Source organism: Lytechinus variegatus, chromosome 12 (assembly GCF_018143015.1).
Source record: "Lytechinus variegatus isolate NC3 chromosome 12, Lvar_3.0, whole genome shotgun sequence".
Lineage (NCBI taxonomy): Eukaryota > Metazoa > Echinodermata > Echinoidea > Temnopleuroida > Toxopneustidae > Lytechinus > Lytechinus variegatus.
The window spans coordinates 32,263,627-32,278,614 of NC_054751.1; the positions used below are offsets into that span (position 1 = coordinate 32,263,627).

The following is a 14,988-nucleotide window of genomic DNA, read 5'->3' on the forward strand; positions in this document are numbered from 1 at the left end:
AACCACAAAACATCTGTTCAAACAAAGTCTCCAGTCAGTACATGTTGCATAAAAGACACATTTTACCTATAAAAATCTTTTTGGATATTGGGGAGGTTACAATGAAAGCAACAGTCATTGCCAGGAAATAGCACAATTCACCCCCATACATGTTTGGGACAATTCATCAAATTTCACATAAATACATGTATATATAAAGAATTTATTGCAGGCATTTAAAGGCGACCGCACACCTTACGATTGGTCTGCGACCCGATTTCATAATAAAATGTTGTAGAATTTGATGCTAATATTGAGACTTTGAATCTCTTACGAAATCATCGTACGAATACTTATGTTCAAATCTGTGACTATCAATTAATTAATATACTAATTAACTATGCTATCATCCTTCTTCAAATAAAAGCAAATTTAATATCTAGTCGTAATGACGTCATAGCAGTCGTATGATTGGCTACGATTTGCAACTAATTTGGCATTTACTCCAAAATAAAAGTTTGCAATCTTTTGAAATTGTTATATTAGTATTCTTTCAATTAATTTTAACCTCGAATAAAATGAGATGTTCCATTCACATTTTCAGAAAATGAGCAAAAAGCGATTTGTTCACAAATCGGATCACAAGCAGTCGTAAGGTGTGCGGTGGCCTTAAGACTTTCCTTGGATACATTCAACTCTGTCACAGTTTGATTTTCTGACATGAAGAAGAGCTATATCACTGTTATTGTTCTTACTCATATCAGAAAGTGAACATTGTTATAGCACACCTCTGCTGTCCACGTATATGCTCCTTGATTTGTAATCTCCTCATTGTCTCAAATATTCCTCCTTGATCTGCTTAGCTATTGTAGACAGCTGAATATTGTTGGTACCTTCATAAATTGCACCTAGGGGAAAGAGAGCGAGAAAAGGAGAAATTAAATTAATTTGATTTTATTTACTTTTATTAATTAATTGATGGACTAGCTGCAACATAAATACAAAATAAAAAGGTTTAACTTTAAAACTGATTGATTTCTAGACAGGTCACTGCACATAATCAGATCATTTGTAATATCAGCGCTAACTTGAAAGGGGTAGGATTTTGACAAAAACCTTTGAAATATGGATAATTCATTGAATTTTCAGTGAGTTTTATTTCTTTCCACCAGTGAAAGTTAAATATTCACATCTCAATTATCATCAACAATCTATTTCAAAGTGAAATGTTTTGTTACAATTGGGACATACTACGCTTTAATGCGCTCAGCTTTCACAAACAACCCCCAGTTTCTCTTGATTATAAGATCATTGACTGCACCCACCTATTTTACAATCCCTGTAGAACTTCTCAACAGGATAGTCTTTGGTGAAACCGACTCCTCCCATCCACTCTACACACTTTGCTGTTGTAAGGGCGGCGACATCGGCCGACAGGAGCTTACACATGGCTGCTTCCTTGATGAACGGCTGGCCAGCCTCCCTGAGACGGATGGCGTTATAGACCATGGTCCGAGCTGCTTCTATCTGTGTGGCTACATGGGCTACCTGGTGCTGCATGCTCTGTGGGTGGGATGACAATGGAAACATACTTTAAGAATCTTAACCCTAAGAAGACTGGGGGGCTGCCCCCCCCTCAACATTTTTTGCGATAAATCTGACGCTTGAAATTTTTTTACCGCGTCGCTCACTGACTTTTTACTTTCAAGTCTCGCGCAACTTTTGAGACCAAAATTGTGACCCTCGGGTAAGCGGTTCCGCAATTTCGCAACATTTTCTAAGTGCATGCAGACCCAAAATTACTCAAAAACGTGAATTTGTGTACAAATCCAATGCAAATATTGTTTTCAGCCAAAAATTCATAAATGTATCATTATTTTTTCCTTTTACTGCTTAAAGTCAATTAATTTTATCTTTTTTATGGTCAAAATAAAGTCCCGACAATTCCATTAAAAAAACCCAAATAAAAAACAGAAGTAAAAAAAAAAGAAATACATAAGAACTTTGGCAAACAATAGAATACATAAGAAAATAAATGTTATGTTGAAATTTTTTAAAAACAAATTTGATCAGATGCCTATCTAGAGTATGTGAAGCAAAAATTAGCATTTTAGGGGCATTATTTTATTAATTAGAGCAAACTTATGATTTTACGCATAAATTAGCAAAATTAATGAGCAATGAGATTTTTCGCAGAATTTCATATTATTGTTTTGTAGATAATGCGATGGGTAACGCGCGTGCCAAATTTTGTTGTGATCGTGCGATCGACGGCCGAGATCATAAGGGGGGCTGAATCAGCCCCCCCCTCCCAGTCTTCTTAGGCATCGAAATAGCCCAGTCTATTTAGGGTTAATGCAATGAAACAATTATAATGCAGCTGAAGTATCAGACAGATTATTTGTGGTCCAGCCTTCAATACTGTTTTTATTAAATAGGCTGTGTGAAAGGCTTATAGAGCCATCAAACACTTTTCGATTTGTCATCTGTGTGGGTATATGTGTGTGGGCGCGTGTGTGGATGTATGAATTGCAACATTTCAAGATGTGTTTCAAACATGGATATCTTACCTGAAAGTCCCACAGCTTCTGTCCAAACTGTTCTCTCTCCATGATATAAGGCACTGTAGCATCCATACAGCCTTGAGCTAGCCCAATCATCTACACAAGAACAAAAATCAGAACAGAAAAAATGAAAAACCATCATCATCATTATTATCATCAAATAATCAACATTATAAAATAGCCCAGAGGAGGGAGATATGTTGAAGCATTTCCATTTTCAGACACAAAGGTAATGAAAAATTTGGGGTCTGATTATTAGCAAGAAAAATAAAAAGTACTATTTATATCCATTTACAGCACTAATATCCATCAATGTGATGAGATAATACCTCAGCTTATCTAGGCTCCTGACTGACACATTAAAACCTGAGCAGATACGGGAAAAACAATAAAGTATAACAGTACTTTATTCATTCATAAGTGGTAGAAACTCATTAAAATTTTCTGTTTTTCCATTCCTTCTAATGATGTGATTCATGTGAATATAATTTTTTTTTTTTAAATAGATTTCAGGTGAAATGAATTTAACATATATCAAGTTAATGTTATAATTTCCATTGGAGGTATTTAATTTGGACTGAAGAGCATAAGTGCTAATGCAAATACAAAACTACATGAAAAGGGGCGGTTAAAAAAAAGGCCCCTTCATTTATCTCCTCTCACAAATCAATTTTCACTATGTGCTATCACTTGGGCTGCAATTCATTACACTTTCGTGCAATACTCTAAATTTGTTGGACTAACCAAGAGATTGATTTGTTTACCTGTGCTCCAATGCCTATCCTTCCCTCATTGAGCAGCTCAATAGAGATCTTATAACCCTTTCCTACTTCACCAAGTACATTACTTGCTGGAACCTGGGAGTCAAAGAGAGATAATAATAATAATTACTTCTTATTAAGAACTTTTCAGAAGTTACAAAGCAGGGGCCCCGAAAGTTTTGAAGGGGGGGGCTGACCATGCTAAAAATCAAAATCATATGGTAATTTTTACGTTTTTGTACAGTTTTGGAAAAAAAAGTGGGGGGGGGGGGGGGCTAAATCCAACGTGCAATATAAAGCAAATAATCATCTTTTTATTTCATGCTCTATTTTCCAAGCTTTGCTTTGGAAAGACAGCTTTATCCAAATGCCCTCAGAAATGATAAATAAACCCAAAATAAAAAAGACAAATATATCATGCTCTTAACATGTGATATGATAGAGATTTATTTCAAACTTTAAGAAATGGCATGAAAGTCATATCAACATTGTCTCTGTTTTTCAACCAACACATAAGATCACAGCTAAATTAAAAACAAAAGAATGGACCAAAATCTTACCCTGACGTCTTCAAAATACACAGGGCATGTTGGTGACGCTCTGATGCCAAGTTTGTTTTCAGGTTTACCGATAATTAACCCTTCTGTATCCCGATCTACCAGGAACGCTGTAATACCCCTATATCCCTGGATGAAAAAAAAGATTGAAGGATGAGATTTGTATAGTGGACTTTCCATCTTGATTAGATGCTCAAGGCACTTCAGAGCAGAACAACAAAAACTATTTACATATAATACAATGTCTGAACAATAAGTCAATGTCTATCAAAAAGCACTCTTATACGGTATGTTTTCAGGTTGCCCTTGAAGGTGGTCACTGATATCTGGGTTTTCAAACTCAAAGTAGACAAGGAAGACTCACATTAACATATGAAAATAATAAAGGGAACTTGTCAAATCATGGGGGAAAAGAATTGGGAGGAATTTGCACACACAATTATGTACTGAAAATTACACAATCCTTTCATCCTGTGAACCTGTTAGACTAATACAATATATTTTGCAGAGCACAAATTTTAACAAACTGCTCACTGAGTTATTTTGTGTAATCCTATTCCTCAATGATCTTCAGTTTTAGACTCATTATAACACCCTCTTTTATGTATACAAACATTTAGAATATATTTTTGGTCAGGTCAGTCTAGCTACTGTTCTTCAATTTGATCTGCTGACAAGACTGCAATGAATAGATTGTAATGATGATGCTTGCTATTATGTTTTTACCACTGTACACATGTTTTTAATTGACTATGTACAAGCAATGAAAAGTCTTTGAATTAACCAAAACTTCCCAGGCAAGCCTTAACTATAAGCTAAAATTGTGATTACCTTTGTAAAATCAGCATTTGCAAATACAAGAAATATCTTTGCAAAGGTGGCACTTGAGATCCAACATTTCTGTCCACTGATGACATAATCATCCCCATCTCGTCTGGCTCGGGTTTTCATGGCAAAGGCATCACTCCCTGATGATGGCTCTGACAAACAAAAACTTCCTACCTGAAAACATTAACAGAATACAAGGATATCTTAACAACTTTTCTGTACATGAATATCTTCAATATCATTTAAAGTGATAACTGAGTAAGAAATTATTTTGTAGAAGAAAGACAAAATTTTGTCACTTGTCACAAAATACAGGTCTGGGATGGGATACTGAATCCACTATTTCATTCAAATAGTTTGCCAGTTTTACCAGAGAAATTATAATTCCAAGTGCAGAGTCTGAACATGGTATGGTAGATACGACCCATAGTCATCAGAAGAGGTTCACAATGCAGGCCAAATACTGCATCATGATTTTGTCTGGTAGATATCGTATGAAAAATATTACTTTTGGGCATTCTGAATATAAAAAAATTGCCATATATACCAAATATTTCATTCATTATTCACTTACATTGTAGGGATATATCAGAATAGAAGAAAAAGTGAGATCACATTTACAATTACTGATGAAATCCTTGAAAATGTCACATATCTAAACAGTAGACATTTTTACTCACACTATCTGTAACAGCCATAGGTAGATACTTCTCCTTCTGTTCTTTAGTGCCATAGTTCCTTAGAGCCGTGATGATGAGAGTATTATGGATGTCACAGCAAACACTGATGGCTGGGTCAACCTTGGATAATTCCTCTATCACCATGTTAGCTACAGCAAAGGAAGACCCTGGACCGCCATACTCTGGCTCCACCTCTATACCCATGAACTGAAGATGAGGAAGAGAATGAACTACGCCTTTTAACTCATTGTGAAAGTTAGACAGGAAAATAACAATTAGTAATCCATCCTTCCATTCATCTATCAATGCATACATCCATCCATTCATTCATTCATTCATCCGTTCATCCATCAATTCATATAACCATTCATCCATTCATTCATTCATTCATTCATGCTTTATCTATTACAAATGATAAAACAACGTCGAGGGTAGTCTGGTTCAGTTGTAAAAACTATCTGTAATATCATCCATCATATGTATCAAGTTTGACATTCTTTTAGTATATCAGAATCATATCAATTTTTACATAGTTTTAGTAAGTTTGAATAAGTTAAATATTGTCAAAGAATGAAAGCTAGCTGAAAGGTGGGCAATTTCGAATACCGTAACACTAAAAATTGCCAACATGGATAAGGACAGATGGGCATCTGTTGTATCATTTTGTCAATTACTGTGCAACCACTCATTTGGTACACAATTTCTCTCTGTACATGATTACATATAAACTCTTGGTCATTTTACTGCATATTGTTCATTTGGAGTTGATATCATAGCTAATCCTAAATAGTCTGTAGGTGTGAGAGATGGAATATAAGAAAGTAGTGATAGACTGATCAGAGAAATAATACAACACAACATTACCACCTCAATTCCCATGATTCAGACATACAGATAAGATTAACAGCTATCAATCACATTCCACACACTTAAGATTTTATCAACAGTCAAAGGTGTAAAATCAATCTAGCTTTTGATGGAGAGCATAGAATTTAAAGAAGACTTACCCCATGTTCAAACATTCCCTGTAGCACCTCTGGGTGAGTATCACCTTTAGCATCCATCTCCTGTACATACGGAGCTATCCTTTCCTTGGCAAATTTGGCAGCGGCCTCTTTCATCATACTCTCCTCTTCGTTGAGATGAGTGACGGGTAGGGATAGATCTGCCGTTGCTGACAGGGTGGACTGACATCTCCGTGCAGGAGTTGACAGGAGAGACTTGGTGACATTTCTCAGAGCCTGGTAAAGAGAAGCAGAAGACATTCATCAAAGAAGAGACAAGATGTTAACATCACTGAGCCGTAACAGGAATAATGCACACACACTCACACACACACAATGGATTTTAAAAACTCCCAAAGTAATACCTAATGCAGTCTTTTATTGATCAATATTAAGAAGCTTATACAGTCTTGAACACGGCCAGTTATAAATTTGACCAATGGATGATTTTGTTTAGCCGAGGGTGGGTTCGTAAATCTTGTGGTTGTGTGTACAGCAATATACAGTGTAGTTGAGTATTATGGTGAAATCAAGAACCACCGATCACTTTGTACAGCAGCGCTTGATCTAACGTTAGTTTAGATCTATGCAGCCATCACTGATTTGGTTTTTTGCATGTTGCACCACATTTACAATGTATGGCAGTCCAAACTTCATGTGTGTCCATACTTTGCGGACAGTCATTATCTAAACAAGTGGAACACCTCTGGCAGTCTCGCCTGCATTATGCAATTCGAAATAGCAGCAGTGCTTCCTTTGAAAAACAGCTAATGAATAATTATTCACAGAAGAAACATTAATAAGGTAATTAAATATGATGTCCATTGACCCAAAATGACCTTTGACCATGATCATGTGATCTAAGGATTGTGCAAAACTATCATTCATACTAGATTACCCTTATGTCCATGTTTCATGAGCAAGTACCATAAACTTACTAAGTTATGATGCCAATTCAACACATACTCCCAACATGGCCAGAGTTCACTGACCTTTAAATGATCTTTGACCTTGTGTCCTCTGGTTATGTACTGCACTGCAGGCGTAAAAAAATATTTCCAGCAGAATTCCAAATTGGCCCGTCAGAATTTTGAAGACTGCAACCATATCACCTCTTCTATGTGTATGTCGATAATACAATGAATGAAGATTAAGTGCTTTCAAACATTCCTCATAAAGAAGCTCTTCAACAAACTTTGTTGCTCTATGTTGCACCCTTTCAACTTTATTTGAGTCCAATTTATACCGCAAACACCACAGAATGTTACCATATTCAAGATGAGGTCGTACAAGTGTGGTGAACAGAATGGGAAGCATTTCCTTCGATATTCTCTGAAATATTCTCTTAATCATTGATTTGCTTTGTGCACTACATTTGCCACATCCTGGTAGAAATTTAATGTCTGTCAATAATCACTCCAAGGTCTTTTTCACTCTTGTCTGACTTCAACTCCTCTCCATTCAATATGTAATAATTTTGAAGGCTTTTCTTTCCTATATGAACCACTTTAAATTTTCCAACATTGAACTTAAGCTGCCAACTTTTGGACCACTTAGTTGCATTGTACAGGTCAATTTGGATAGAAATATGATTAGCTGCAGAATTCACTTCTCCAAAGATTTTTGTATCAGCAATATGTATTACCTGATTACTGATCACCTCAGGCAGATCATCAATGAAAATCACAAGTAACACAGGTCCTAGCACACTGCCCTGAGGAATTCTGCTTACGACTTTATTTCAAGTTGAACTCGCTCCATTGATCACCCCCCTTTGTTCTCTACTGGTGATACAAGCTTTATCCAAGAATAAACCTTGCCTCCAATACCATATGCTGATAGCTTATTGAGCAATTGTGTGGGACTGAGTCATAAGCCTTACAAAAGTCCAAGTAGATAATATCTACTGGTTTCCCCTCCTCAAATAGTTTGATGATTTCTTCCAAAGCACAGAGCAGTTGTGAAATACGAGACTGGTCAGGTGTGAAACTATGTTGTGAGTCAGCCAGAAGGTTGTAAACCATCATCAAGTAGATACCATCCAAAATGTGAGTAAAACATGGTACTGACTGATTCTATAGCATTTTTGCCGTCCATCTGAAATAAACATCTCCACTTTTGTTTTGAGCTTGGGTTTTGTTTAAATCTCAACAAAAATTTGGTTCGCGAAATTAGATAACAAACATTTTCAGCATGATTTCAATTCCAGCTAGCACAGCTCACCTTCGTTGATCAACATAGAATTTTGAGACCGCCATATCCCTTGACCTGGTACTACTTCACATTTTCACATTTTTCGTCAATAATTTTATAGAGAACATGTCCAATACTCAACATGTGAAGTTCTTCTGCAATATTTTTTGTTCTTAAATTTCTTTTCAAAAATAATATTTGCACCAATGTTTGTTAAATATATTTGTCTATTTTCAACTGCAACGTTCATTTTCAAATCCCATCTCAATAATTCATAAAATCTTGAAATGAATCACCATGTTTCATGGCCGAGATTCGACATCCCGGCCTGCCCTTCGTTCTACATACAGTAGTGCATGCACGAGGGTCCGAGAGCAGACACTCACGCATGCAATGTTTTTAATCGGTTGCGAATTATTTATACGTGTGAGGAACTCGATGTTGGCTCTAAACACCAATTTTGAGGCTAACAGGAGGATGGATATTGAGTGAAATTAGGATGAAAAGTAAAAATTAATCTTCTTATTCTTTTTAGAATAGTTTCGGTGTAGGATTTTTACAATACAATATATATGTATTTTTTCCCCACCTTTGCCACTCAGAGAATTCAGAGCGAGTTTTAGACCCTTGATGTTTGGGAAGGTGGAGCGTAGTGTAGCGGTAGTGAAGTGGATTGGAGCCTGCACGACCATCACTTGAGGTAAACGAACCCTTGAGAAGTTGAGTGTGTTTAGTATGCTATACTAATCTCGCACAATCAACGTGTTTATGCAATGGATTTTAGAGTTGTCGTTAACATCGCTTCATAACGTGAATGATGTTAGCCGAAACCCATTCCGCTACTCACAACGGCTTTTTCTGGTGAAAAGCGTTCCATTTTCAATTTTTAACATATTTTTTAATTTAAAAAGGACACAAAAAAGAGCAAAATCGCTTACCTCGGCCAGGAAAGTGGCTTTGCATGTCTCTTCGAAAAATTTGATAACTTACAACTTTGGTTTGTATTTTGTCAACCAGAAGAAAAATCAACACTTAAAGTTAAATGACGCTAGGGCCTACCGTATTCATCATCATACCGTATAGACCAAAAGCTTCAGTCTCTGTATTTTGGTTGTTCCGCTGAACTACGTTGGCTCCACTCACCATACATAGACTGAAGAGTTAAGGGCCTGTGGGCTACAGACAACGTATAGTGAGATGGCGTTATAGATCGCGATTTAAAACTGTTTTTTGAGCGAAATTTCTAGTTTCATTATCAGGGAAATATAAATAACTTAAGTAATTGCATACCTTGGACCGGAGTTATTGAAAAACAAGTGGAATGCCTCTGGCCGTCTCACCTGCATCACGCGGTTCAATATAGCAGCAGTGCTGACTTTGAATACTACTCTAACTCGCACAAGATGTTCAGTGATACATGGTTACTCTTATGTCCACTTTTTATGAACTAGACCAATAAACTTACAGAGATATGATGGTTATTCACCAAAAAACCCCAACATGGCCAAAGTTCATTGACCTTACATGACCTTTGACCATGATCATGTGACGTGAAACTCAAACAGGATATTCAGTGATACTTGATTACTCTTATGTACAAGTTTCATGAATCAGATCCATAAACTTTCAAAGTTATGATGGTAATTCAACAGATACACCCAATTCGGCCAAAGTTCATTGACCTTTGACCTTGGTCATGTGACCTGAAATGTGCACAGGATGTTCAGTGATACTTGATTACTCTAATGTCCAAGTTTAATGAACTAGCCCAATAAACTTCCAAAGTTATGATGGTAATTCAACAGATACCCCCGATTCGGCCAAAGTTCATTGACCCTAATGACCTTTGACCTTAATCATGAGACCTGAAACTTGCACAAAATTTTCAGTGATGCTTGATTACTATTATGTCCAAGTTTCATGAATCAGATCCATAAATTTTCAAAGTTATGATGGGAATTCAACAGATATCTCCAATTCGGCCAAAGTTCATTGACCCTAAATGACCTTTGACCTTGGTCATGTGACGTGAAACTCATGCAGGATGTTCAGTGATACTTGATTAACCTTATGTCCAAGTTTCATGAACTAGGTCCATATATTTTCTAAGTTATGATGACATTTCAAAAACTTAACCACAGGTTAAGATTTCGATGTTGATTCCTCCAACATGGTCTAAGTTCATTGACCCTAAATGACCTCTGACCTTGGTCATGTGACATGAAACTCTAATAGGATGTTCAGTAATACTTGATTAACCTTATGGCCAAGTTTCATGAACTAGGTCCATATACTTTCTAAGTTATGATGTCATTTCAAAAACTTAACCTCAGGTTAAGATTTGATGTTGACGCCGCCGCCGCCGCCGCCGTCGCCGCCGCCGTCGGAAAAGCGGCGCCTATAGTCTCACTTTGCTTCGCAGGTGAGACAAAAATGATGGATGATTGAGAAATCTGTCATCATCTAAGACATTTTCTCCTGACCTGACCGTGCTGACAGTTTTTCTTGCAAGTTGCCATCTTGAATGACGTCATTATCGTTAATGTCTCGATATATCGCGATTATAACTATTATCGTTTGTCTTCGTGTAGTGTATCGTATCGTATTATTGCCTTGTAGGTGTGCTGGTGGAATGCAATATCGATATCACATTCGTAAATTGTTGACGCCCTCTCCGTTCGTTTGTAAATATTTCATAGTTTGGCTGCCTTAATTTGGATCGATTTAGCTGTGCTTTTCCCAACTAAACATCGGTAAAGTATAATTTTCATGCATTTTCATCTATATCGTTTAAACTACTCTTATGTTAAATATTTCTATATTTTTAATTTGTAGTTTATATATCCTTAGATTGTAACCTCGATGTGTTATATAGCCCCAAACTTTGGACTCTGGTCTGACACACTCATTCAATGAACAAGGTTATAACATAACCTTGTTCTCAGTTATATCTCCATGTGTGACAAAATAAGGGTGGCAATGTTTGGCTTATTTTCTCTTTTTCTTTGGGGCAAATGCTTGATTTTTTTACACTGACAGTTTCCATTAGACCTGTTAATTCATACTGCTTGGCTCTTATTTAAATTTGATTCTTTATATCATTTATTCTTAATTAAAAATAGAGATAAAAAAATGAAAATTTTCTTGCCATATTACTTTCCACCAATAGAGGGCGTACACAAAAATATGCCCAAAATTCAAGTTTTTGAGCGCTCTGGTGAATACAAAAATTATTCCCACATTACTAATGATAAATAAATTGCAACTGTATGGAAATTAGTAATTTTGGTCACAAAAGTGATATTTTAATGATTTTTTAAAGTGTGTGCTCTATACAGCATTGGCATATCATAGTCCTACCTGTAGATTCTCCACAGGCCAGATGGTAGCAGTGAACAAGTGGTCTGACAAAAGTGCTGGTGTTATAACAAATGGGAGCCCAAACGGACACTTTACCGTCGGTGAATGGGGATTACAGTAAAATGTCAGAAATTGTTGAATCCCCAGAAACGACAGTTATTCCTGTCTACATACCGTATATTAGGAGCTGACTTCACCACTTGTTCACTGCTACCACCCTGCCTGTGGGGAATCTAGAGGTAGGACTAGTCTACTATGGTATGCCAATGTTGTACAGAGCACACACTTTAAAAAATCATTAAAATATCACTTTTGTGACCAAAATTACTAATTTCCATACAGTTGCAATTTATTTTTCATTAGTAACATGGGAATAATTTTTTCATTCACCAGAGCGCTCAAAAACTTGAATTCTGGGCATATATTTGTGTACGCCCTCTATTGGTGGAAAGTAATATGGCAAGAAAATTTTCATTTTTTGATATCTATTTTTAATTAAGAAAAAAATGATTTAAAGAATCAAATTTAAATAAGAGCCAAGTTGTATAAATAATAGGTGTAATGGAAACTGTCAGTGTAAAAAAATCAAGCATTTGCCCCAAAGAAAAAGAGAAAATAAGCCAAACATTGCCACCCTTATTTTGCCACACATGGAGATATAACTGAGAGGGGATTCAACTGAGAACAAGGTTATATTATAATTAACCTTGTTTGAATGAGTGGACTTCACATCGTTTGGTAAACTTTGTACTGTAGGACTTCATTCCGTAAATCCTCTTATCAAATTCGCGGGAATTTATTATGGCATTGTTGAATGCGCCGTGCCTTTAATTTTCCTGTACACGGCGGCAGAGATGTACCCATGACCCATGGCCATGGGTGCCCACTGCCCAGCTCCGCCGCGCCGTTCCGTGTTCGGCCAACGAGCATGAGCGGCAAGGCAATGCGATGGGGATGCGATATGCGTGAAGCGTTGCACGTTCAAGAATTAACACATTGCCCATACATATTTAGATTTCCAATACATATTTTAAATCGAATCTACAATGATGACTTGAATACAAATACATAAATTAAACTTTTATACTCACAAAACTTTGACGACAAACTCGGAAGGCCATCTCTGTGACTGTAATCGTTATAACAAATCGCCTTACCTTATCTCAAGTACGGTACGTACGTAATCTAATCAATTAACACACAAGGCATTAGCCATACGCTACAACAGGACGAGCCCCCAAATTAGTCTTTGTCCCAATTACTTCAATAGGCAACCCCCACTGAGATCAGTGGCAACCCCACGGAAATAATAAAATAAATATTTCCGTGGGCAATCCCCGGGGAGCGTTTCATTATTGGTTGGTTGTTATGTTAGGGTTACATCAGGAGGGCTAAATAAATTCGTTCGACACAGCCCATTCGATTTTTTTTTAATTTGATATTGCTGATTGACAAAAGTGTATGAATATGATTCAAAATCTAACACTGATTCTAGAAATGGTAACTACTGAACTTCCTTTATTGCCCAAATCAATGATTTGGATCTGTATTTGGACTGGCGGAAGAATTGGGGCTATTATACTGTTTCAATTGATGAATTTGATCCCATCATAATTATCTTCATAAATTGCGATTTAAAGTGGTTTACCTTCAAGAAGGTATCCCGGAAGGTATTAAGGTAAGGTATATAGTGCTCAACTAAGGAGGGGGGGGGGGGGGGGGGGGGGTGGCTGTAAAAGGCGATCTATTTTTAAAATATGCTGGCTACGATACCCTTCTCTGGTCAGATAAAGAATGTCAGATTACAAAGGTAGTAAACGTTCGACCCTCTAATTTCACATTTATTTTTTATAAATTTTTCAAAAGTGCAATTTTAACACACAAGTCTTTTACGCGCGTGACACCTATATATACAGGCGAATTCCCTATAGTGGATGGCATACCTGCCCAAACTCCTCAGTAGCAAACAATTTCTAACTGATAGTATGTTTAGTCATCGAGTGGTGCAAAAAATGGATTTAAAGGTCAAGTCCACCCCAGGAAAATGCTGGCTTGAATAAATAGAGAAAAATCAAACTAACATAGTGCTGAAAATTTCATCAAAATCGGATGTAAAATAAGAAAGTTATGACAGTTTAAAGTTTCGCTTATTTTTCACAACGAGGTGAGTCAGTCGATGATGTCCATCACTCACTATTTCTTTTGTTTTTTATTGTTTGAATTATAGTACAATATTTCATTTTTTATATGACAGTATAAGGACCAACTTGTCTGAACCATGTAGTATTAAACAATGCTGATCCTAGATGTTCAGGGAGAAATAAATCGTTGTATTATTTGACAATGAAGAGAAAATTAGAATATTTCATATTTCATATATAATAAACTACAAAAGAAATAGTGAGTGGATGACGTCATGTAGTCTCCTCATTTGCATAGTCAGCAAAGATGTGCATATAACTGTTTCGCTAAATTAAGCGAAATTTTAAAATGTCATAACTTTCTTATTTTACATCCGATTTTGATGAAATGTTTGGTGTTATGCTTGGTGAATTGGCTCTTTTTATTCAAATCAACTTTTTGTTGGGGTGGACTTGTCCTTTAATGGCTTAGCAAGGCTATATCAGGTAAAGTTAGTATGTAAGCCTATAGGATATAGACTGGTCAGTGATAGTATAGGCCTCGATGTTCTAATTCATCATTGGTTTGTGCTAGTGTATGATCACCTATACTTAAAGGACAAGTCCACCCCAACCATTGGTTGATTTGAATAAATAGAGAAAAATCCAACAAGCATAACACTGAAAATTTGAAAATTTCATCAAAATCGGATGTAAAATAAGTAAGTTATGACATTTTAAAGTTTTGCTTAATTTCACAAAACTGTACATCCTGGTTGGTGTGCAAATGAGGAGACTGATGACGTCATCCACTCACTATTTCTTCAAATTGTATTTCATTATATAAAATCTGACATATTCTAATTTTAATTCAGGGCCCTGAACATGTGGAATTAACATTGTTTTAATACTATATGGTTCAGTCAAGTTGGTCCTTATTGT

The 14,988-nt window shown here is 36.3% G+C and overlaps 1 protein-coding gene across 1 annotated transcript; it reads right to left on the reverse strand.

The window, feature by feature from the left end:
• Positions 1-521: 521 nt before the first annotated feature.
• On the reverse strand, positions 522-13,086 carry LOC121425490 (short/branched chain specific acyl-CoA dehydrogenase, mitochondrial-like). Its single transcript, XM_041621559.1, has 9 exons — positions 13,018-13,086; positions 6,377-6,610; positions 5,370-5,576; positions 4,693-4,863; positions 3,865-3,990; positions 3,308-3,400; positions 2,550-2,639; positions 1,305-1,542; positions 522-887 (listed from the first exon to the last, which is right to left on the reverse strand). Exons 1-9 carry the CDS (start codon positions 13,045-13,047, stop codon positions 808-810), a joined length of 1,269 nt encoding a protein of 422 aa, XP_041477493.1. The 5' UTR covers positions 13,048-13,086; the 3' UTR covers positions 522-807.
• Between the last annotated feature and the right edge of the window lie 1,902 nt (positions 13,087-14,988).

What these genes read in the sequence shown, in the direction of transcription:
- LOC121425490 (XM_041621559.1), bottom strand. Translation starts at nt 13,047, where the DNA reads ATGGCCTTCCGAGTTTGTCGTCAAAGTTTT. An exon ending in CAAATGCTGATTTTACAAAG is followed by an intron (nt 3,991 to 4,692) that starts GTAATCACAATT and finishes TTTTTCATCCAG; the next exon opens with GGATATAGGGGTATTACAGC. An exon ending in AGAAGCTGTGGGACTTTCAG is followed by an intron (nt 1,543 to 2,549) that starts GTAAGATATCCA and finishes TCCCACCCACAG; the next exon opens with AGCATGCAGCACCAGGTAGC.